Source organism: Cygnus atratus, chromosome 5 (assembly GCF_013377495.2).
Source record: "Cygnus atratus isolate AKBS03 ecotype Queensland, Australia chromosome 5, CAtr_DNAZoo_HiC_assembly, whole genome shotgun sequence".
NCBI lineage: Eukaryota > Metazoa > Chordata > Aves > Anseriformes > Anatidae > Cygnus > Cygnus atratus.
This window is the reverse complement of record NC_066366.1, coordinates 48,164,507-48,190,237: the sequence shown is the minus strand read 5'-3', so window position 1 is coordinate 48,190,237 and position 25,731 is coordinate 48,164,507. Positions and strand designations below refer to the sequence as shown.

The following is a 25,731-nucleotide window of genomic DNA, read 5'->3' as shown; positions in this document are numbered from 1 at the left end:
GGGGACTGGATCTGATGACCCAGGAAGTTCTTTCCAGTCCCATGTTTCTAAGCCATGCACCAAGTGTATCCAGCCCACACTTTCACATTTGGAAAAAGCCAAAGCCACACGCACACACCCACAAAAAAAAAGAAAAAGAAAAAAAAGTCCTTGATGACACTGTTTCATTTCTCTAGATACTCACTATGCGGAAAGGAACAGAGCTAAAGTCCTGTACAGAGGATACATTTACTCGAGGTTGATGTGGTACTGAAGTCAGTTAATAATTAGATACCTCCAGGCAGATTCAGTTACAGGGCATACCAACACTGCACACTGCCAGACAATTTCTAATCAAGCCAAGAACCTCTTGCAGGAATGAGGTCTCTTTGCTAGCAAGCACAGAGCACACTGAATAAGCTAAAAGCAGCTGTTCTTAAATGAACTACCCTACCAACCGTGAGTGAATGACAGATAGATGGTAAGAAGCATTTACCTACTAGACAAGATCTCTGCACACTCAGGCAGAAGTAATTAGTTCAGAGCAGCAACCCTTGCTCCTACCTTGCCTGTCTCAAGTACATTCTCATTCAAAGCTGGTCTGCAGACTCAGGGCAGCCACTCTCGGGCACTGCCAAAGAAGCAGTCTGCAGCTGCCATGCAAGGCTCTACTTTCAAGTGGCAGTCAGGCATTCTCATCGCAGCAGCCGGTTTGTTATGACAGCATACGCAGCCATAGCAAAAGCATTTACAACTAGAGATCTAAACAACTGCCTAGATTCAGCCCATCTAACTTTCAGGCACTTGGTTAAGGTGTCCGGGTACCTAGTCACCCAGAGCTCCCCCCTAGCAACAACCAAGAATAAAAAATAAAAAATAAATCACTGAAGGCAGATAGTCTCGATTGCCTTCTGGAGGCATCTCTTTACCCCCACCGAGTGAGGCTGCGTTTCAAGCAACCAAGTTCTTAACACAGGCACCTCAGTTAGACAGGGTGAATGGAGACCTGCATCTCTCTCAAGAGATAGTATCAATACTCTCCAAAACCAAAGGCAATTAAGCAATTAAGGTTTGCAGCTCCAGTTATATTTGGAACCAGACTTCCAGTCAAGTAACAAAGCTGCAGTCCCTCCCTCCCAAGCATAAAAGCCTTCTACATGGAGGCTCTGCTATTAAAAAAAAAACACATTCTTCCAAAACAAAGAAGAGTGAACACAGCTGCTTTGCTACTCATTCATGGGGAAGCTGAAGGATCAGAGAACACTTACTCAAAGACCTGGAATGACTAAGCATTGCTAGTGCATGCAAAGCAGAAGTAACAAGACTGTTTTTAAATTAACCCTAGTCCTCTTCTCCACCCCATAAAATTCATGCAAGTGTTTGAGAAGATAGTCAAGACATAATAGCCCCAGTTTCCAAAAAGGCTTTTGTTATTTTAAACATTGTAAGAGAAATGTCCATTTCTTTCTGTGGGTAGAGAAATGCATTTTTGGCATGTTTGAGAATCATAGATATCTATGAAGTCCATGCTGTTTAAGTGCTCCAACTGGTTTCTATAACCTGTCAAAAAAAACATAGCAATCTATCCATGTTCCCCCAGTATCGACATGCATGCCGAGAGCTCTCCACTTTAGTGAAATGAGGTGTTACTTCTCTGCTGATAGTTGACGAGTCAGCATTACACGACTTTGAGACCAACTAAATTAACATTGTCGTAATATGAAAGGCAAGCACAAGTTCATTTATTTATAGCAAAGGTCTTGGGTTACAGGAGGTCAGTTCTTGCCATCTCGAAAAGATAGGGGATAACTTATTGCATACATGTGCATTATAATTTAGCAGCAAGTCATTCATAGAAACGCTTCCCTCCTACTGCTTTTTTGGTTTATTATCTCAATTATATATATATTTTAGCTTTACAAAGCATTTAACACCACCTTTAAGTTAATGGTCTTTTATTGGAAAAAAGACTAGCATTTACAACTTGGAATGGACATAAATTGTAATGTCTTGAACAGCAATGTTGATAGTTGTGCTGAAGTCCACAGGCTACTCCGCCAGCTCCAAGTCATGGTACAGAAGGTTTTAAAAATATGAGAGTCCAAAGATGCTCCCTTGGTGAAGGTTTCTTTTAAAAATTTTGTGAACGGTAACAGCCCGACACCCGTTTCACTATAGTGCAATGCAGACAATGTTAAACCAATATTTTAACACAGACATGCCATCCATAGTTAAGATCATCGTATTTTTTGGAGCACACTGCTACGTACAGGAGAACCATTCAACCTTTAGGGCATTATCTCTAAGTTTTGCATCCTTCAACCATTTTTGCTGCATACCATCCTGAGGTATAAACCAATTTTAAAGTAAACCAGCTATGACAATTTATACTACAAATTGATCTAGAATCCACTGTTGAACAAAAGAGTGGATCTTTTAGGTTGTTTTTTTTTCCTTTTTATACAAATGTCTGACTGTGCTCAATTGTCAAGCTGCATGCATGAAAAACTGGCCAGCCCAAACAGTGTAATAGTCATTAGCAAATGGAACTTTTGAGTTCACTAAGTGCTTCCTTTTTTTTTTATTTTCAAGGTAGTACAATTATTTATATTGTAAAACTGATGTTTAACTTGATCTTTTGGGGACAGGACCACCAACCATTACATGCAGTTTGTGGACAGAAGGTATTTTGACATTCAGTTTTGCTATACAGAAACAGAATGAATAAATGAACATTTTTTTTTGCAAGAGGTAAGTAAAAGATTCAATTTGATTCTTCTAGAGGAAAAAAGGTGTAAAGGAGGTCTCTTCACTTTGCAGTCATCATCTGTACGAATTCTGAAAAGACAAAAGGTCACTGATTTATTGTCTCCAGAGTACTTTCAACTATCAAATCTTAAACATACTTGGTATAAAAAAATTAGATGCAGTGGAAGTTAGTTTTTCCTCCACAGAAGTGGACAACTGAATAAACTGTGCATCTCCAAATACTAGAAAATAATGGCCTATTCAGTACACCTTCACTAAATCTGAGTAATGAGTCAAGATAAGCTTTTTTACCTTCATAGTTGACTTGCCCATCCCCATCAATGTCTGCTTCTCTGATCATTTCATCTACTTCTTCATCTGTTAGCTTTTCTCCTAAGTTTGTCATAACATGACGTAGCTCTGCTGCACTGATATAACCATTGCCATCCTGTGGGGAAAGTTTCACAAGATTATGATCAACAATCCTGACACTGATCTACTCTGAAACTACATCTAGGTTTCTACAGACTGTTCTTAAACTAGCCTTATAGCACATAGGACAGACATACAGATCCAGTATACTGCATACTGCTACAGTGTGGATCAGTCCCATCACCTTATGAAGCATGCTTCCCAAAGTCTTCTCTAATTATTGTACTGTAAGAGTAAGTGCATGCTGGATTTGCAGCTGTTGTAAGGTGTTTTAATGCTTCTTTATTTTATTTTTGAAAGATTGTTAGAAAAAGTGCTTTAGTTTCTCTGCTGCCTAAGCAACCAGAAGGCTAGTTTCCCCACCAGCAAGTATAGTCAGCTTTCTATTCCATGAAAACACTGCTTCTATAATCAGACTGTGGACAGCTAAGTTAGGCTTCTTATATAAGATCTAGAACAAATCGCACCTTCAAAGAAAACATTTTAATGCAACTCATAAGCAGTTGTGACAAGAACAGTGGCAAAAAGAATGACAATTCTAAGTCAGCATTCCATTAGTTATATCAAAACTTAGAGCATGTATCCAGCCATTTCAGGAGTTGTCTTCTGTCTACATGAAAAACACACTGAGAGCAGGAGCTTAGGTGATGTCACATCTGCCACCACTCACCAATCTAGTCTGCAGAAATAAACCTAAGGAAAGTACCAAGTAAACAATCAAACATCTGCTCTAGAACACCTTCCAAAGGCACAGAGACTGGCTCTTTTTCCACAAAAATGGGAAAGAGACCTTCCACACACACATATGCATTAGCTTATCAGCTGCACCAGCCACTGCACAGCACAATTCTCTTGTAGTAACTGTCATACCCAAACAATCCAAAGAGGGGAACCCCCGTTCTAAAAACAGCTTGTCAGGACTTTTATCATGTATGCCCAGGTTATCTTTAATGAAGGTGGGAGCTGAGCTTAAGTTTTCCTGAAAGTAACTTCAAAGCCTGCATCTTTAAGACAAGATGCTGCCTTGTCTATTACAGGCACTCCTTGTGCCTGTAAGTACTGGTGACATCTTAGCTTCAGAAGCTTTAATATCTTGCACACCCATGCAAACATTTCTGCAATCCCCCAAAATCAAAAGGTACAGAAGATTACAAAAATACAAGACCCCTTCATCCCCCCAGGCATCAAGCTCTGCTCATCTTTGCTCTTAAAAGAGCAGAAAGTTTTCTTCCTGGAAAAGCCTCAAGTTTAGCACTGCTGTGTAAGTAGATACAACCAGCCTGCTCTGCTACAAGTTCTCCTGCCTCTACTATGATGTTTTTCCTTTCAGAAAAGATGAGAAAGAAAAGCATCATTACTGCTTCTAAAAAATATTTGAAGATCTAGAAATACCTTGTCAAAGACTCGGAATGCCTCACGGATTTCTTCCTCGCTGTCTGTGTCCTTCATTTTTCTGGCCATCATGGTTAAGAATTCAGGAAAGTCGATAGTGCCATTGCCTTAATGAAAACAAACTTCCAAAAATTAAACTCCCGTGCTTGTTTTTAATGCAAAAAAAATCTGGCATTTAATTTAGCCAGTGACAAGAATCAGACTGACAGGTACTCCCTGAACTATTCCTATAGAAGAACCTGATGTTTTCCTTAAATTGTTACCATTGCTTTTTTGCTTTTATGATGTGCAACAGCCACTTCCACCCCAGTGTTTCAGCACAAAGTCAACTGCTGCTTTCTTTCCAAATCAAGCCATACCATTGCCCACCCAACCTGCACATAAAATATCAGTCTGATATTCCAAGGTTAACAGATAAGGTTCGCCTTTACTGAAAAGGTGTCTCCAAAATTAATCATTTAGCTTGTTTACAATCTCCCAAATAATGTGGGAGATTCCAGAAGCAAATATATTAAAGCTAGCACTACTACTCCATGACATCTAAAATTTAAGAAAGTTCTTCACTGTTCATAAATACTTGTTCCCTTGTTCAAAATCAACTTTATCAGCCTACGTTGTATACCACAGAAGTAATACACAATTTTAAGGTCCAACAAGTATCTGCAAACAACTGACATTAGAAAAACTGGTTTTTGTTATTTCTGATAACCATAGCAAGTATTTTGCACTGCAAAACTGAAAATCCCCACCAGTGTTCAGGCCTCATCCCTAAGAGGAAGTTCCAGTTCAAAGTAAAGACTCAAACTTGAGGCTGCTCAAGGCTGATAAGAAACAGATGAGTATGGTAAAGAAACAAAGTTCTTTCAAGCTACACAAAGTTATGTTAGCACGGTCATGATCCATCCCTACATGCCAAAGCAAAGCATTAAGCAGTTCACCGTGTAACTAAGATCTACCTGTTGCCCGAGGGAAACGTGCAAACTCATTGGATAAATTTAAACTGCATTCATTTAACTGCTTTGTTATGAAAAGCTTTGCAGTTTAGGGATTCCAGATTAAGACATATGGAGCTATTTATCATGGCCAACTTCATCTACCAGCTAAGTCAGAACACAGGTCTTATACACAACTTCAGAAAATTCTCAATGAACATGCAGAATATTAGCAAAGCACTCTGTTGTGAAGCAAATTTAAACATATGGGCAAGGCATACGCATCTGAAGTCCTCACTCTACTTTCAGTTTTAAAGCCATGTTGCACTGGTAGATTAAACAATGAAAGCAGATTTGTATCAGATATAAAGGAAGAAATTCTTCACTCTGAGCGTGGTGAGGCACTGGAAGAGGTTGCCCAGAGAAGAGGATGCTCCATCCCTGGAGGTGTTCAAGGCCAGGTTGCATGGGGCTTTGAGCAACCTGGTCTGGTGGGAGGTGTCTCGGCCCATGGCAGGGGGATTGTAACTGAATGATCTCTAAGGCCCCTTCCAACCCAAACCATTCTCTGATTCTATGAACACTGCAGAACAGCCTGGAGAAGCCACTATACACAACCTCTACATATCACTGCAAACCCTGAGTATCAAGAAGGTTCAGTACCTGCATCCAAAAGAGTTGGCAATTAAGTTTAACTTACACTTTCAGGAAAGTAATTTTGATTAACAAACTGATAATCCACAGCCTTGCCAATATACTTTTCATTCTTCAGAATATCGCAGGAAAGTCACTATCCACCAGCGTAAGAGATCAAAACCTTGACACCACCAAACAGTAAGCTTTTCCTTTCTGTAACTGCTAGCCTGAGCAGAGTCCCAGAGAAAAACTGCATACATCCTTTCTGGCATCCACATGAACCATTCTGGTCAACTTGGAAAAGCAGGAAAGCTTTCTTGCAAAGTGACAGCCTCCAACTGCTCCCCCTATCTACCAGTGATCTAACACTACATTAGACTATCCACGCTCTCTATGTTGCGCTTCCAACTCTTGAGTTTAGCATTATTCCACTGTAATCACGTCTTCAACCTTAAACAGAACCAGGCATTAATACAGCTATTAAGAACAGCAAGGGCTGACAAAACATGTACGGAAAAGCTAGGTAGAAACAGGTTAAATGCAGGTCAGGATAAGCTGAATAGCAATAGGAAGCCTGGAACCCATAAAATATTAAAGACAAACAGCATAACTTTGTCTCTGCCCATCTTTTTACCTTAAGATTCTCACTTAGACAGCTAGCGTCTTTGCTGTGCAAAGAACAAGCAAAATAACAGATGCCCCCGAGTATAGTTTCTATCCAGTATTTCTAAGAAACTTTGAGCACAGAGTCACAACATCTTTATATAGACCAGGCCCAGGTGTGGATGGCATACACAGAAAGATAGTTCTTAGTGTTATAATCATTCTAACACTCACCATCAGCATCTACCTCGTTGATCATATCCTGCAATTCTGCTTCTGTTGGATTTTGACCCAACGACCTCATGACAGTTCCCAGTTCTTTTGTTGTGATAGTACCATCACCATCCTTGTCAAATAGGGAAAAGGCTTCCTTGAACTCTAGAGGCAGAAACAGTGTCATTGTTTAGTGACATCATCAGCTAAGAAAACTGCATACAAAAATGCATTCCAGTGAAAAACGTTTGGTAAGATTTTGGGAAACATTTAACTTGCCCATGTATTGGCAGAATTTGTTTTCAAATATTAATAAAAATAATTACAGCACCAACAAGATCTGCATAGCCACATGACCTAAGTTTCAATGTACTAACATCATATTACAATGCGAATGCATTTCAACATCTTGTTGCTTGAATTACTGTTGCAGCACAAATTGCAGCTGTTTGGGATAAGCCAGGGGAACCCAACAGTTCACCCATTCACCATTAACAAACTTACAGGAATAAAAATAAGTGGTAAATGGCAACAAAAGGCAACAGACAATAAGAATTAGTGTCAACCTCAAGCAGGTGTGACTGGTCTCCACAAGGTCAAATACTACTCTCTCAACCAGTTTGAGTTAGACACTGTTAGAAGTTATTTAAAAACACTTGTGTTAACAGGTAATAAATCAGTAGTAGATTTATTTTTTGCTATTTCTTTTCAAGTTTATCTTCACCTGAAAAAAAAAGAATACTTAGGTCTGCCTTGGCTCCAAGAAGTTCACTGAAAATTCTCACAATTACTTGTTTGGAAGAAATGTAGAAACACTTGACTCAAACAATCTGCAGTCCACATTGAAACAGAACATACCAATAATCTTCCAGAACTTTTTAAAAGGGAGTGCTTTTGTTTTTTGTTGTTAAGGGAATTGTTAGTATAGATCTGAAATTGTAGAAAAAAGATGATCCCATTATGTTTGAGATATTTTCTTTCAGTCACAAGGAATTAGCCAAAAAGTATGTATCATTAAGACACTTACCAGCAATCTGTTCTTCAGTCAGCTGATCAGCCTACACGAAGAATAGAATATTTTAGAATAATGTTTACCTCTAGCTGTGTCAAGCCACAAGGCCCTTCCCTCAAACTTCAGTAGAGATTTATTATTACCATTACAGAGACACTTGCAATCCCTGGAATTCTCCCTCTGCAAGAAGGGATTCCACTCACCTACACAATGCAGCCATTCCCAAAAGCATAAGAACTAGCATGTTCCAGAACTGCCCATTCAGAACTATTTGCCATCCTTTGACTTGAAGAACCCGATTTCGTCGGGCGAAGGACACAAGGCAGGCTCCTTGTAACTGATCAGAAGAGCATAAAATCCTTAATGACATGCTTAGAGTCTTGCATCACATCAGATGTCACTTCCAGAAGTACAATGACCCTAATCAAGCATGGGGCTATTTGCACATCAGTGGGCTAACGGCAAGTGTGCCACCTAGTGATCTAACACCACAGCAGTCCAACCAGCAGCCTACAGTAAGCTTAACAGACAGGACCATGCTGTAATAGGAGGAAATGCTGCTCAGTATCAGAGATTTTCACCATCCCACAAGAAGAAAACACCAGTTTAAGTGTCACATTATCCCTCCATTCAGCCAAGCACCCTAAGATGCCTCCCACTGAGGCACAAACCACAGTGCACATCCTAACACCAAGATTTAAAGCACTCGCCTGTGACCTTCTGCACATCAGGAGGCCAGTGCTGCATCCAGAGGTGCACTGCGCAGCGGGCAACTGAACACTCCTCCAGAGCTCAGCTGTGCTGCCCGCATCCTTCCAGAAGTCTCCCCTTTCTGTACAGATAGGGCATCGCAAAAACCTCCACTGATCAGATTAAGATAGCTGGTTCTTCACAGAAATCATGCATTTCTCGTCATTAAAATGAAAACAAGCCTAAAACCGAATTTTAGTTACCTAGACGTGAATATTTGAAAACAAAGTACTAGCTCCTGTAAGACTCCTTTTATTGAAAAGCTTTTACCAATACAAAAAAAATAATGCTGCTGGTCAAAGAAAGCAGGCATCTTGCAACCCTTTTGTCCTAAAATACCATTAATCTCGAGCATAAGAGCCAGGTAACTACAGCAAAGGGCAACAAATGCAACGGAGAATTAACAGGCTACATGATCTGTCAAGCCCCGCACAGGTGAACAACAGGGTTGAAAGCCTGCTGGATGCGTTAAGTGACACACAGACACCATCAGTATTTAGGTGCTGACTTTAGTATTTTATGTCTGTAAGTCGTGATTACACAGCTCCCCACATGTATGGGGGGTAAGAAAATAGTGGAAATATGCTTGCAGTTAAAAACCAAATTCACATTTCTTAAGTCACGCTAAACGACTGTAGAAAACGTCTTCAAAAATCCAGCTTGACCTCCCACTCTTTTCACGATTTTCCAGCAAAGATAAGGCTTCCCCTAAAAATCATCTAAGCAATTTACATAACAGACCAAATGCCCTGCAGAACAGGAAACGGTGCCACACCTCGGCAAAAACCCCAACCAGCAGCACCAGCTTTCTGCCCCGTGTCTCGGGGCTCCGGATGCCTCCGAAAAGCGGTGTCACACCAAGAAACTGCAGCGCCGGGGCTCGGCTCGCTGCAGGCAGCCGCCAGCACTGTGCTGGGGGACAAAGGTGCCTGGGGCTGGGGCTGCCACCCCACCCTGGCCCGCCACCAAACCGTGTCCCGGTGGTGTCAGCCTGCCCCGGCGGGGAGGGGAGACCGACAGGCAGCACGGAGCGACACGCAGATGGCCAGAAAGCGACTGGATGGCAGCCTGCTCCCCCCCCCAAAAAAAAAACCAAAATAATAATAAAAAAGAAATCCCAACCCTCCCCTCCTCGGCAGGGGGCTGCCCCCGAAGCCCCCCAGCCCCAGGCTGCCATCCCCAGGGCTGTGGGGGCAGGCGGGCAGCGGCGGGCGCAACAGGCGCCCTGCCCGGCGGTCAGTGCTGCACTGCGGCCCCGCTTCCCTTCCCCTCCCCTTCCCCTCCCCTCCCTCCCCCGGAGGGAGGAGGCAGCGGCTCCCCCTACCCCAACCCCCCATCCCCTTCCCCTATCCCCCCCCATCCCCTACCCCCGGGGGCTGGGGGGGGGGGGGGGGGGAGAGGCTCTCTGCCCCCCCAACCCCCGCGGCCGGGGGCCAGGCGGCGGGAGGCAGGGAGGAAGAGGAGGAGACATGATGTAATGCGGGCAGCCCGGCTGCGTTTTTGGGGACGGTACCGGGGAGGAATGGGGGGGGGGGGCTGAGGGCGCAGCAGCCGCAGCGCGGTCTCCCCCCCCCCCCGGCTCGGTGCGCACTGCGGCCGGGACGCAGCGGGGCAGAGCCGCGGCCCCGGGGAGCGGCTCCCGGCCCTTTCCGGAGGGCGAGGCGGGGCGGGCGGCGCCGCTGGGGAGAAGGAAGCGGCGGCAGAGAGAAGGGAAGGGGGGAGGGGAAGAAGGGAAAGGAAGGAAGGGGTGCCCGGCACGGCCGTTAGCTTTGCGGCCTCCCGCCGCCCCCGCGGCGCAGCCCTCCCCGGGGAGAGCCCAGCTCGGCCGCCCCTCTCCTCAGCCAGCCCCCGGTGCTGCGGGCGGCCGCGCTACCTACCATGGCGCGGCGGCGGCACGAACTGCGCGACCACGAGCGGCGGCTCCTGGCGGCGGCGGCTGCTGCTGCTCCTCCTGCTGCTGCTCCTCCTGCTGCTGGTGCTGCCCGGCGCGGCGGCGGCGAGGAGTGCTGGGGCTGGTTGGCTGCGCCGTGCCGCTATATATGGAGCGCTGTATCCCTCCGCCGGAGCGGGGCCTTTTTCTCCCCTCCCCGGCGCGCTCTGTGTGAGGGTGACTGCGGCGAGCGGCCCTGCCCCCTCCGCCGCCCGCCCCTCCCCGCCCCGCCCGCCCGCTGCGGGAGACGGGGCACGGAGGGGGCTCCCCCAGACCCCCCCGCCCCGTCCCCGCACCCCTCACGCCCCTGAGGTAAGAGCGGAGGGAGCGGCCCCGCTGCGGGGGCCCTGCCCGCGCTGCCCCGGGGCCATTTTGCGGGCAGCCCGCGGACCCCGAGCCCCCTTCCCTGCCCGTCGCCTCCCGGGGGTCCCGGCGGCTCGGGGCCGTTTTTCCCCGTTTTCCCCGTTTTCCCCATCCCCGGGGGCAGCAGCTGGGTGCCGGGGGTGCGTTGCCCAACCATGTTTTTCGGGGAAACCTGGGCGAGCAGGGGGGCACGACAGAGGCTGGAGAGGTGGTGTGCGGCTCTGAAGTGAGCACCCTTATCTTTAATCTTTAGGGCTTTTGTCAAGCGCCAAAATGCAGCTCACGGTAAAATTCAGTCCAGAATCAGAAGGTCTACGACTGACGTGTCACTTCGGCCCCTTCTCAGCACAGCCGCTGTAGTCCCCAAGTGAGGGGCAGCAAGCACACGGCCTGATGTTCCTCCTTCGTTCCTCCTCTGCCTCCCAGGGTTTGGGGATTTGGGCCACCAACCGATGATAACCCAGGTAAATACCGTAGCGTCCACGTTGTACCTTTTTTAACAGGTACAGAAGCGTACAAACATGGACCTACGCTAGGACCAAGAATTTTGCTTCCATTTGTGACAGGAACCCTTAGATGCTGAGCTTCCTTGCAGCTCATGGTATTTTTAGTTAAGGTTGTAATTTGGGCCTCTCCGGATTGGAAGGTTAGCGGTGTTTCCGTTGTGGTCGTAATTCTGATGATCTTACTGCAGCGTAGCACTAAATCTTCTAAAATGCATTTTTCCATTCTTCCGTTTTTGAAAAATTTTGCATACTTTCAGCCTTTGAAATGAAGGCCAAATGGGTTAGGTTCTGTTTATTTAACCATTTCAATAGCTCTACCAGTGAAGTTACAATTCATTTGCTTGCCTTTCTGGAACACAAAGATAGGTTGGCAAACACAACTATCATCTATTTCCAATCTAGAAATACTTCTCATAGCGAGCTATAGCATATTCCACATGTCATAGTTGGGTCCCAAAACTGTTTTAACATTTGTGTAAGAAGTAGTGTCTGAAATGATGTCAGAAGACCGATTTGCAGCTGGCTGGTCTGCAAATGATAGGTTTATGGACAGCTTCCATTTTAGCTGCAGAATGCCTCGCCTTCTATATTAAACGTATATATATTTAAATACAAAGGAGCGAGGTTGAATTTCTTTTTTTTTTTTTTGCATAGAAGAACATGCAAATCGATCTTTTGTTTTCAAACCAGACCAACAATTTTAAGCTCTTATTTTCCCAGCTTAATTTCTTTCCAGAAAACATGACACAATGCTTGATTGATGTGGGCTACAAGAGCTTTTGCTTGGATAAGTGAATCTTGGAACTCCCTGAGTCTCACGGGGATGTCTGAAGAATGTTCATGTGCAGATCATTCACTTCATTGCGCTGGCCTCACACAAGTGAAGATCTCATTATTGAAATGAGAGCTCTGTACAAATATTGGGCTAACAAATTTATACAGTTATCTCACAAAGATAAATAGCTAATGCAATCTCATGGTCGTTGGCCAAAATGTTTCTAATGTGGAAGGCTGAAGGTATTACCAGGAGAATAATCTCACCAACACTTCAATGCGACAATTTAGAATGTGGGTGCTTATTTTCCAGTACATGTAATACATTCTTCCATTGATACAAAGCCTTCGCTCGTTAAAAAGTGAAGGGATTAGATTATATCTGTTGAGGAGAGACTATGAGACACGTAATTAAAGTTCATGGGGATTCTTTTACAAAATACCAACATTACAATGTTTGTACATATGTGAAGAAACTTGGAAATGTGAGGTAAAAAGCCTCATGGTCACACTCAGCGAAGGTTGCCAAAGATTAATGGGACCTTTGAGTAGAAGGTTTGCTATATGCTTTTTCCTATTTCTTTCTTTTAATTGTTGTTTTGGTGGGTGGGTGTGACTACTATTGCTAATTCTTACTGGTTTACACTAATAAATCATTTTTCTATATAAATGGAATTTTAAAATAAAATTGCCTTTTGAGTATCTTGCAATATAGTCTCACTTTATTTCAGAAAAATTTCACGATGACCAAATGAGATACCACAGATAGGTTTTGCAGTAGTTTCGGTTAAATTGCGTCATTCTGGATTTGAAAATATTTCACAGCTACTACTCCAAAATAACATTCTGACTAAGGGGATTTTTTTTCCTGATTTGACATATGGTAATGATAAATGTAAACAAAATGGAACACTGAAATTTTTCTGCTTATTTAATGTGGAAAACCTCATCTAAACTGGCATCTGCCTGCTCTTTGTAAGCTTGCTTTCACTCAGTTGTACAGCTCGAGTTTTATCGGTATTCTTTGTTCACCTAAAATTTACATTCAGTTGTGGGCAGGCAAGAAATGCCCCTGTCATTCCAATGACATACAGTGTCAAATGGTTTGCCAGGTACTTATACAATGTCTCATTCAAAATCTCCTGGATCTCAGTGGGAGCTGGACTCGGCCATGGAATTACTCGGTAGTTGTGCCTAAAACCGTACGAGTTGGCCATCCCATTGCTACCGAGTTTTTCTATGAGCAGAGGGCTAGGCAGTAGCTATTAAGATGAATTTCTAACCGAGTGTTTCTGACTGGTTAAGGTTTACTGTTCTAAAAAAATTTACTCTGTATCACTAAGCATGTTTTTGTCAACTTGTGTTTAAGCTGTAATATTAACAAAAGATTAGTTTACAAATTTATTAGGCCCAGTCAAAGACTTGCAACCATTCTACCCAGTATTACACCTCAGAAATTTGTCTTAACATGACCTTAAGGTCTCTGTTGGTCTCTGTTTCTGTAGAGATGTATATGTCTGTTCTTTGGGAGTAGCCTAAGATAGGAGAAAGAACTCTATTAGGAACTCGTAAATATAATAAACCTTACCACTTACATATAAGGAGTGTTTTTCAGCGTTGGTTAGTTAACATAAGTACTGAAGAAAGTGGGTTCACACATATAATTTGTTTTCTCATAGATAATTGAACAAAAATCAAAATAAAAACAATTCACGGGCATCTGCCCTTGGAAAAAGGATGTGAGAACAGACCCAAGTTTGAGATTGGATGTAATGCTCAGCTGGGAGGCTGTTATTATGGCGATAAGGATAGATAACCAGGATATAATAATTTTAAAGTATAAGAACTCAAAATCAAGTATATAACAGTCTGTGCATATACCTGTGCATCCAGAACAAATTCAAAATTAGTTTTTACTGATATAACATTGCCAGTTTTATGTTTAAACTACCTAAACTGGCGTTGAATTTGTTGTATTTCTTTTCAAGTCAATTGGAATTCTGTTGGTGTATCAGAGAAGAGTTTTTGTACCCTCTCTAAAATTCTGCTCATATAGTCGATGTTTCTTTGGGAGACCATTTTCCACAAAATTAATGTTTCTAAATGCCATTGGCAGCTGTGAAACACCGAGCCAGTATCCTTATAAAAATACTCTATGAGCTTCACTAAGATTGCAAATAAGTGGGTGGAACTCCATTGAAATAAAAAGCTGGAACAGAGTTGAATTTGACCACATTTATGCAAAACGTAAAAATAAAAATTGCTTTAATCTTAACATTTAAGTTTCCAGGCCTGGTAGCTCTTTTCAATGGGAACATACATGTTCCTGTAGGTTACTGTTTCTTTTCTGAAAGGGGGGGGAACTCCTCAATATTTTATACGTTCATAATTTCTTTATATTTGCCTCATTCCCACTGACATACATTAAAATCACACATAATACAGATCTCCTCTGAGCATTAAGAGTCGAAAGGCCGTCTGTTTAATTGAATAATAGTAGTTGTTCCTTATGTTGAGAGTCCATTGTCTTGTAAAGTTTTAGGTGGTGATATAAAACTGATTTAGCCGTTGGTTAGAACTAAATTATTTACACATTGTAATTAAATTAGTGAGTATTTTTCTATGTAGCTATGTAAATTGGCACCCTCGGGGCCCTATAATTTAAGAAGTTTCATGTTCTAAACTTAGGGCAGTTTGAGTGGGGAACCATAAAGATCCTATCTTAAAAAGATTTGCACAGATGGGAGTTACAGAGCTGCTCCCATACATAAACTCAGCCATGTATTTTGCAGTTTAAACATTATAAAATAAGTATTTTAAACCAAAGTACTTTTCCCTACTTCTTACATTTGAAATGTACAAGGAATTAAAAAAGAAAAAAAAAAACAAACAACTTTTTCACACGGTCTTAAAAAAAAACATTTCTTCATAGCACTATGAAGAGTTTGCTAGAAACAGAGTGTCTGAAAACAGGATTTTCCTTCTCAGGTTTTGTAATTGCCAGTTTCATAGAAAGGTAAACATTTGGATGATTCATGATATAAACAGAAGTTACTCCTTCCATTTGTTCTATTGTTTATGTTTTGTTATTATTTGAGTTTTTATGGATAAAAGCCAAATTGTATTTGCTATTTTTCAAGAATCAAATGCGGAAGAGGACAGAATATTTATAAATGCATGTTTGATAAGAATTTAGTATTTTTACGTAACATTGTCAAACATAACATATTTCCTAGGTAATGTTTCTTCACTGTTGGCTACATTTATATGAAATAGAGTCCCTGATAACGATTGTAGTTGATATATCTGCCAAAGAAAAGTGATTTTTTTTTTTTAAACCACAAATATATTTAGAAATATCCTGTATGGAAAGATATGTATGGGAACAGTCGTTCTAATGACAGGAAAAATTCTGTTTCTAATTTCAGTAGACACTGATTACTCAAAATTTTAAATGAAAATATAACAAACATTAAAACAATTCTTAGTCAAACTCACCTTACTAGGAATGGCCTGAGCTTGCATTTAGTTTTTGAAGAACATGCTGAAAAACTGAGCGAGCCAAAACCTGATTTACGTTATAAATTCAGATTTCTGTGAAAACTAATAGATAAAAGCCAAGCAGTTGTTGCTGTTAGCTACAGAATTTTAACCAATATATAGGTTAACATGGCATGATAAACAGTGATAAACAAGTACATTTCAAAACTTAAGGCCTGAAGAAAGGTTGGAAATCAGTTTGTTCAACTCCAGTACCTAGCTTTCTTATTTCAGTTTGTTCTATTTAACACATGACAACAAAACAAACAAAAAAAAACCTTCAAAGTTACTTGAGATTGCTTTTTTACATAACAGAAATGATCAGATGCTCTGTTTATATGATTTTTACACCTCTCTTTTGTTCATGAGTAATTTATTTTCATCTGAATATTCCCATGGGGCAAGCTGGGACATTAATTTTGCAATAAGAATCCCAACTAAATTTAGCAAACAATTTTGCTTAAATATAGGAGTATTTCAGAAAACTTTCAGAAAACATTTAGCATAGATATAGAACTAAACAGTTGCAGAATCAGGCCCTGGTATTGTAAAGCAGTAAGCAAAAGTGTTGTTTTGAATTTTGCTTGTTTCTGATCTTTGCTGATAAACAAGTACAAAGATATATGGCACAGGCAGGCAAGTATGTAAAATCCGCAGATACTTCTGATGGCCACGTCTCCCTTACTTAACCCCAAATCGTACTTCTGTTCTAGCTCCATGTCAATACATTTTCTTTGGGTCAGATAGGACACACCTATCTGGCATACAGGTGGTTACACACCTTCATGGCCACAGCTAGAGTAAAAAAATCAATAACTGCAAATACAGAGTTCAAGGGCGATCAGGATCGTAGTTTCCAGTACAGATTTTCAGCAACTACAAACACGCCCTGAGGTTAATAAATCTGTGTTAATTCACATCAGTTAGGGATTTATTCCTCCTTTCCTTTCTCTCATGCATCTGAAACACAGTTTGTCAGACTCCTTGCGTTAAGCATCTATGAGATCAAACCCACCTGCCTTAAGGATGTCAGCTACTGCCATCCAGGAGATACCCAGTGTTGTCATCCACCACAGCATGGAGCTGGCCTAAGGTGAGAAGTATTATACGTACCTCCTCAAAGGCAGATGCTGGAAGCCAGCATCCTTGACAAGCGTACTCTTCATTTGTTTAAGTACATGGAGAAAGCTGTGGAATCCCTACACTTCTTTGGATAACTATTTTACGTTGTTTGTGCCTGCATCACTAATAAACCCACCTGATAATGAAATGACTTCTTCAGTCATTATTTTTAGGGGGGAGAAAGAACAAAGTTTTTCAAGAACCTTGAAAAGAAATTGTATTTCTACTATAAGTTCTGATAAACTGTAAAAATAAATTCTAATCTCTGCAACCTATTGCTGGAGAGCCAACAGACTGCCTCTCCCCTGGGAACCTGGCATGGCCTAGGAAATCCTCTGCTGCAGGCTCATTAAAGTCTTTTAATGAAGAGAATTTTAAAAATGGCAGGAATATAGGATGCCTCCAGAATGCAGGCTCTTTCTTCCATGTTAAGGTTCTTCTTTGATACTTCCCCTTAATTCAGTTCTTTTTCTAGAACTTGGCGTTCTACATTTGTGGGCATTAGCACATGTGAAGTCCAGCCTGCTAAAATGTCTGATCCTCAAAGTATGCATGAGCCTCTATGCCAAAGGGCCCCAGCTCGTCACTGAAATTCCAGATAATGGTACCAAAAGAGAAAGCCTGTTTTTCTTTGTAAGCCAGCAAAATTGAGCTGTGTCATGGGGCCTGCTGTTCTTCCCAACGTTTTTGTGAGGGCACAGTTCACATCAGCTGCCTAATTAAATCTCTGTTCTGCCTGCCTTATTCTGAGGCCGTCAGCTTCTGTGAAATAAGAATATGCCTAAAACTCTGGTCTGTCCCAGGTCTGCACTGTGTGCACACCTTTCCTGGCAAGCGGCATTGGCCTTCCCCCAGTATGGCTATTTGTTATTATTTTTGTGGTAGCAGAAGTATGCTAGATGCTAATGAAGTACTTATATTTAGTAAGTGCACTGTTATGTGCTGGCTGTGAAGCTGTCAGCAGCGTTGTTACAGAGCACAAGCCTAACACAAAGGTGCATTGCACCGAGAATGGGATTTTTATGCTATATAGAAGGGAAGTACATTTAATGAGTTTATTTTGGTTAGCCTTCAGTTTAGTTTTGGGTCTGCCAATACTGACATCATTTTTCCAAGCAGGGAGCACCATCTAAGACTTCTCTGCATCACTATCCTTGGGGTGGGCCTGTGTGTGGGCTGATGCAGTGCTCAGCACTCCAGATCATTTCACTTTGGCATCCACTCTGCTTCTGCTGTCTCTATCTCCATATTCTATTTTAGGTGCTTACAGAGCACCAATCTCCTGAACTAATATGCAACTGAAACAAGATATTCAGCATCAAATAAGCAAAAAAGCAAAAGACTCAAAATAGACTATTTTGTTATTATTATTATGGGGTTAAATCACTTAAACACATATCTTCCTACTCCTCCTCCCACTTCTTTCTTTAGTTTGTCTCATCTTGTTCTCAGGGACGTACTGCTGGCCCACAGGCTTCTGAAAAAAAAAATGAACTCTGTTCTGCGATGGGTCCATGGGTGCCAAGTATTCATCTAGCTTAATTCTCGCAAAAATGTTATCGTTAGAATTTCGGCTGTCCCGAGATCCTCGCATTGCTCCCTCAGCCTCCAGCATGGCCAGGAGGGTCCTGCAGGGAGAGAGCCCCTTTAGACACCCTTGCTAGGCCCTTGTGCGGGTTATTAGATATATTGTGCAGGTTATGAGGGGTCTGGCACCACCATCCCAGGCCACAACCGCAGCGTTGTGCTGGCACGGAGGCTCAGCTGCATCTGAACGTGTGCATCAAAATACAGCCTTTTTATTATTTGAGCTGCGGGTATGGTGGGGGGGCTGGATTTTTAACCAGACACCCCAAAGGAAGGCTACAGAGGAGAAATGGTGGATGTACGGGGGACTTCCACACGCTGCAGGTGACCAAAGCTAGATATGGGAGGTCCCTCAGCACCTGCCCGGTGTGAGGGGACCACGGCAGACCCTGCCCAGAGGTGCTGTGCCAGGTGTGTGGGGTAAACTGCGCGGCTCTCAGCTGCCTCCCACAACACGCACTTTGCCGGCTGGGCACCGGCAGCCCTGCAGCGCCTCTGAAGCCACTTTAAAATTTGTCTGAAGCGAGGCTGTGGCTCGGCGCGGTGCTGGGGGCTCCCCAGGCTCCCTGTCTCCACACGGGGACTGCCGATGGCCGTCAGCAATTCAGCCCGCAGCAGGGGCCCGGGCAGCACAGCGCAGCACCCTTTGCTTTTTCCAAAACGCCCTGCAACCTCCCGAGTGGAACTGTGAGGAATTTTTATTTTTTTTTTACTTTTTTTTTTTTCCTCCCTGCAGACAGCGGGAAGGGCTCTGTGCCGGGGCACAGGGCGTTAGCTGCCCGGGGGAAAAGAGGGCAGCCGGCCCGGCGGCAGCACCCCACGCCCTGCCGGTTCCCACAGCGCCAGGCAGGGAGAGGCAGCGGCCACGGCACCGGGATCGCCGCCAGGGCCGCCGGGGCTGGCTCCGGGGACAGCGTGCAGCCGGCCGCGGGCAGCCACTCCCCGCGCCGTCCCCGGCGGCAGGGCCTATATCCCTCCGCGGAAGGTTACCATGCTCCGGCACGGCGCCTCCCGACGGAAGCGGTGCTGAGGCTCCTGAGGCAGCAGTTTGTCAGGGGATGCCCGATTGGCTAGCGGGGCTCTGCAATGGTTAGCTGGGAAGAGCCGAGCCCTCCGATTGGCCGCGCTGTACCTGCAATGCGTCAAGTGAAGATGCTGGAGTGCGTGGACTGGCGGGCTTCTGGGGGAGCGGCGGCGGGAATGGCGGTGGCCGCCCGCAGCCGGTCCTGTCAGTGCCCCAGTCAGTGCCCCAGCCCCTGTCACTGCCCCAGCCCGAGTCCAAGTCCCAGAGCCTTGCGAGGCCCGTGGCGCTCTCCACCCTCCCTGGCAGTATCAGCAGCCCTAGCGATATGTCTCCTGCCTGTTCCTGCTGCTGCTGCTCGCAGCAATAGCCCTTGCTTGGCTCAGCTGAGCCAGAACTGGCAGGAAGGCGCTTTTCCTCCGTCGGTTATCTCTTCAGGGCCGGGTTTCTGTATCAAAAGGCAGCAGAAAGACAAAGCCTCATTTCTCGTTGCTTCTCTGGCACACGGGGTGCGGGAGGTACAAAACGTGGCAGAACAAATCTGCTTATTCTGCCCTTCCACTATCAGTACAAGAAGTGTTTCTTGGACTGCTGCTCAAAGCGACAGTTTGAGTGACAGTTGGAGGAGGATATGCACGATAAAGTGATGAGTGATCTCTTAAATATCTTGCTGAAACGCTGCAAAATCTTTCAACACAAGGAGATGCTTCTGTAAAATTAGACCCGAAGTGAAGAGCTGTGCAGGGGCATGTGGCGTTGCCCTGCCCTGCCTGAGACTTCTGGATGCTGCTGGGTGCTTTGGGCTCCTCGGCCTTGGCCAGGAGCCCCTCAGTCCTGGCCTGGAGCCCCTCACTCCTGGCCTGGAGCCCCTCAGCCTGCTTGCCTCCCAAGCTGCAGTCTGGGGCGGACACACTGTCACCACTCGGGTGGGATTTCTGTTCGTGTCTAATTGAAATAAGCATCAGTACACCAAACCCAAGCGAATGAACAGCAAAGCCTTCTCTGCATGAATAGGATGCTTATAAGACCGCTTTAAAAATGATGGGTGTTTCAAACCAGTAAAAGATTCCTGGCACATCTGCAGGGCTAGATACAATAACCATCTAAACATGGAAGTAGGTTACAGACGCTCATAATACTATCTAAATTCTTCAGTTTTTGTTACTGGAGTGTTTCGTTGCTCTCTTTCAAAATCCCATTCTTGAAGAGTGAGTCAGCAAGAAGTCTGTGAATGTGTTGGGGAACAGTATTTTAAATAAGGTTTCATTGCTAAGCAATTATTAAAGAACATGTTTACATATGAAAATTTGCAGATTTGAATATGAATATAATGGCCTAATTTCTTGACTCTAGTGAAAGTTTTCTTCCTAACTACAGTTTTCAGGATAACATTCTTGATGTGCTATTGGAAGAATTTTGAGTTGAAGTTCATGTTAATTTGTTTCCTTTATTCCATTTGCTCACTAGGAAGTAGAACACTTTTTATTTTAAAATTATCATGATTTCCTTTTCACAGCCTTGCTGAGTACAAACTGCCTTCCTGCTGGCATGAACACTTCTTACTGTCTTTTTCCAAAAGAATTCTTTCAAAATATTAAAAACAATCTAGGCACTTTCACTTGTAGTCCCAGCCAAGTGGAACAAGTGGAATGAAACCTTTATGGGAAAATTATATGCCTATGTAATTATAATTATAACATTTATGAGTGAGGGTTTGCTAAAGTGAAACATAAAAGCGAGATTGCAAGCTCATTCCATTTCTTACCTGGTCATTTAAAGTATGCTAGCATTTTTGAAAAAATCATTTTTGAAAATCTTAGGTCTAAAACAGTTTGAGGTCTTAACAAATGGAAAGGAAATGGGTATAAAGCACTGGTAAAGTGTGATGACACACTATGCTCCAGAACAACCTTAAACATTGTATATTAGTCATAAAACAAATTTGTAGTATTAATTTATTATAATGACTGTACAAATAATAGAACTACATTAATGTCAGAGAACCTGAAAAAAGTTTTTTAAAGTGACACGATCATTTAATGGGGAATAAATATACCAATTTCAGGGTTGACGTGTAAATCATTGCTGCCCCAGTCTCTTGTGAAAGTAACTATTCAGAAGATAAACTCAAGCTTTAGTGTGTTCAGGATGGTAATTATATTCCAAGAATTAGTTTACTTTGAGCACAGGTTGCTAGAATGAATCATTGGAATAAATAACAATTACATGTTTATTAGGAAGGGTTACAGTGAGCAAGTTCAGGTAATTTCAAATAAACCAACTCTGGGTGATGGTGGTACCTTTCTTTTGCGTTTGTGGGTCATGTCCAAAGCCATCAATAATTATGGGAAAGGTAATACAGCATAATAACCAACGCTCAATTGTAATTCTAAATATATCACAATCAAAACAGTCTGAATAAAAGCACGCACCATCCATTTAGAGCAACCATTTTAAATCAATGTATTTACAGCAATGTCATTACACTAACATCTGTTAAATATATGCAGGTCTGCCATCTTATGGAGCCTGAATGGTACTGCCAAATAACAGAATATGGAACTACATGTTCATATTAGGAAAATAGTTTGAATTTTTTCCTTTTCAAGTAATGTGTTATTCCTTCTAAAACTTGCACCATTTTGACTTATTGTTTCTTTTTGATATGTATATTTACTGCATTTATGTATGTATGAAGGTGTACACATGTAAACATGCACAGTGAAATAAAGGCATTGCAGTTGCAAGTGCAAGCATGGAAAAGCTGAGAAGCACTAAAGTTGAAGCTGGTTGTTTACATTATATGACAGCTTTGAACAACATTATCATATGCTATTTTTTCCCTCAGACCCTTGTCTGATTCAGTGTTCAGGTTAGAAGATGCTGTCTGGTAAATAGCTATTCAGAATTTTGCTTTAGCCTCATTGTTCAGAGTGTGACTCTGCTGTATGTGCTGCAATCTAGTCAAGCCCTATTGTGAAGTCAAAATTATTAATTGCTATATGGACTTTTCTGTATCTGTTATTATTAGAGTATTATTATGAACAATTTTGATTGAACTTTATACAGGCCAAGGCAGACAATCATCATGGAAATTTTCAGCCCGAGTGATTAAAGTTTGGCAAAGCTATTAAAGCTGTTAAAATGATCTGTTTTTATTTTCTGTTTCTATAAAAGCTGATGTCATAAACTTGATAAGTGACTTTTGGGACAGCCAAGAACAAATGCTTCTCGTGTTATAATTAGTACATCAAGTATGTATTATTATACATTATTTTCTCTTTAACTGGTGCAAATTTATTTTTAGTTTGAAAAGGATTCCTCAGGAAGACCTTATTACTTTGCTTTTGAAAAGTTTGAGGTGAGTTTGGAAAGTGGTTTTTCTATGTTACGGTGATACCGGTGGATATTGTAGCTGAGCACTTAAGGTAATCAAACTATCCAGCACTCAATAAAGTTTCACAGAGTTTTTCTGGTTGCTGGAAAAACTGGTAGAACCTGGAAACTAAGGAAGATGTCTGACTGTACTTCCATGTACCTGTGCTAAGAAGAACTCTCTTTATTATTTTTTCTGCATTCAGTCTCGTTTGCAAACATTCACATCGATCCTGATACTTTTACTAGGAATGGACACTGAGCACAAACTGCTATTTAGATTACTGTCAACTGAATGTGATGATGTGAAATACTACCTACCACCACAATAAGAATCTTAGCATAATCTATTTTGTGTAAGAACAAACTGAGCCTTCACCTTTTCAGTTATGTCCCACTTATGAAAAAAGCCCTCTCCTCTCCTCTCCTCTCCTCTCCTCTCCTCTCCTCTCCTCTCCTCTCCTCTCCTCTCCTCTCCTCTCCTCTCCTCTCCTCTCCTCTCCTCTCCTCTCCTCTCCTCTCCTCTCCTCTCCTCTGTATAGTACTAAATTCACTTATTTGATATACTTGGTGTTACATGGGATTTTGATTTAGAAGAGTGGTATAGCAATCTACTGAAATCACAACACGAGGATGAAGTTGCAGTTGCAATATACAGATGGATCCCAATAAAAACATGACTCCTGTTTTCAGTCTCTGCATGTTCACCATCACAACGCTGGGCATCCCCAGTCAGTGGGAAGGAATATGTGGTTTGAAGCCAGCTCCAGCCCATTGTTTTCTCCAAAGTTCATTATGTTGGTTGAGTGTTTATATTCTATGTTTGGCTGAGCCATGTATGCACTTCCCCTGTGCCATGTTTGCTTGGCTAGCTCAGGAAGACATTACTCTCTTCCCTGAGTTATCTCAGGGAAGGCTGTTTATACAACCTGATGACCCACTGGTACAGTTGTATCTCTAAAACAAAGCTTACCCTCCGGTCTCCCTTGTCTTGAGATAAGTTTGGCTTTCTTTATGATAATTGGTGGTCATACTTTATGTTCTGCCCTGAGGTAATTATTTTTTTTCCTCATCTCCTCTGAGCCTTGTTCCATTGTGGGGGTGTGTTGGTCGGTCACATTCCTCCCTTTGGCTCTGACCAGCATTCAACAATTGCTGGTGTTACGAGTGAGCATGATACATACATTATGTGAACGGTTAGCCCTCTGCCTGTCCAAGGTGAGGGTGAGAGCATATACATATATGGGAAAACCATTATTTATAAGCTTAGTATGTGGTTTCAGTTCATGTTTCATTCATGTGTGCTATTCAATTTTTAGGGTAACAGGTCAACATCAAGGTTACAACAAGTAACAGTACAGTGGTGCTTAAGAATACAAGCATAGGATGTTCTTTATGTAATTTGTTCTATGCTCTCTGATAGACTCATAGACTCACAGAATCATTTGGCCCATCTCGTGTCACCCAGTGATGTATATACAAAATCCATTACTGCACAGCAGTTTCCTGTGCTACCACTAAGGGTAGTTAAAATTGGTTTTAAGATAGGAATGGGTGCAAGTAACTTGATTTCCTTTTCTTGAGTTAAGAGCTTGGCAGTTAGCAGCCCTTCATATTCAGCTGACAGCGCTTTCTCAAATTCAATATAGTTAGGAGCCTTGACACAATTTAGAGCCAAAAGTAATTGGAATCTTTTTTACCTTGCACATCTTGTTGCCATAACCCCCAATGATACCCCTCATTCCTCATCACTTGTGCCTTTATGAAATGTAAAGGAGCATGTGGGGTGAATGGGTCCCATTGGCTGGTAAGTAAAATTTCATTATTTAAAGCATTTAGTGTTTCATGGTGATTTTGTTCCCAATCCCCCACTGTGTTTTTCTTCAGCAAATCATACACAGGTTTCTCTAAAATATGGAATCCAGGAGTGTGTGACTTCCAAGCCCCCAAAGTTCCTAATAAAGCTCGTAACTCCTTTTTATCAGGAGGTGCTTGAATGCTTTGCATCTCAATTAATACAGATTCTGGAACAGTCTTCTGTCCTCCTATCCACTGTGTACCTGAAAATGTAGCTTCTTGACTTGGTCCTTGCTGTTTAAAGTCAGGAACGCTAATATTCAATTCTAGCAGATGCTGGATGATAGCATTCATACTTTGGTGAACCATTTTCTCCTCTGGTCCTCCAACTGGAGTAACATCTATATCTTGTAAAATTGTTACTTCGGATGGGAGAATGATTGATTTTAACTCTTTAGCTAGCATGTCACGGGCAATAGTGGGGCCATGTTTAAAACCTTGGTGTAAGCGATTAAGGGCATATTGTCTTCCACTCCAAGTAAATGCAAGCTGGTTTTTCTTGCTCTTGTATCAGGACCTTAAAGAACATGCCTTTTATAAGTAACACTCCCATCCATGGAAAATCATGTCCCTATCTACCATGCTGGGAACAAGGGCTGCTAAAAGGCCAGTTGCCTTATTTAATGCCCTGTGGTCAGTAGTCGTGTGCCAGGTCCTGCCTGGTTTCAGGAAGACCAGGCTGCTATGTGGTGGGTGGCTTTTTTTTCTGTTACACCCCATTGCTCTAATGGCTTGACTAATTCTGTCACAAGTTTTATGGCAGGAGCTGATGGCTCTAAGCTTTCTTCCATTGTGGGGGTGTGTTGGTTGGCCACAACAAATGACCAACTTCCTGGGTGTAAATTACAAGTTGTTTGTTATCAGTCCTGGCACAGATTCCATGACAACAACACAGATGGAGACGCAGAGCAGGCTTAACCCATTGGACAGGGGCAAGCCTTTGGTGCAACGAGTAGCAT

The 25,731-nt window shown here is 42.7% G+C and overlaps 1 protein-coding gene and 1 long non-coding RNA gene across 2 annotated transcripts; one reads left to right on the top strand and one right to left on the bottom strand.

The window, feature by feature from the left end:
- Positions 1-1,699: 1,699 nt before the first annotated feature.
- Positions 1,700-10,840, bottom strand: CALM1 (calmodulin 1). The gene is made up of 6 exons (XM_035539059.1): positions 10,575-10,840; positions 7,963-7,993; positions 6,957-7,100; positions 4,552-4,658; positions 3,040-3,175; positions 1,700-2,817 (listed from the first exon to the last, which is right to left on the bottom strand). Exons 1-6 carry the CDS (start codon positions 10,575-10,577, stop codon positions 2,789-2,791), a joined length of 450 nt encoding a protein of 149 aa, XP_035394952.1. The 5' UTR covers positions 10,578-10,840; the 3' UTR covers positions 1,700-2,788.
- Positions 10,841-11,285: 445 nt separating this feature from the next.
- Positions 11,286-12,980, top strand: LOC118244233 (uncharacterized). Its single transcript, XR_004777508.2, has 2 exons — positions 11,286-11,454; positions 12,233-12,980. It is a non-coding gene; the product is annotated as an uncharacterized LOC118244233 (long non-coding RNA).
- Positions 12,981-25,731: the final 12,751 nt, after the last annotated feature.

What these genes read in the sequence shown, in the direction of transcription:
- CALM1 (XM_035539059.1), bottom strand. An exon ending in CAACGAGGTAGATGCTGATG is followed by an intron (nt 4,659 to 6,956) that starts GTGAGTGTTAGA and finishes GTTTTCATTAAG; the next exon opens with GCAATGGCACTATCGACTTT. An exon ending in CATTCCGAGTCTTTGACAAG is followed by an intron (nt 3,176 to 4,551) that starts GTATTTCTAGAT and finishes CTTTCCCCACAG; the next exon opens with GATGGCAATGGTTATATCAG.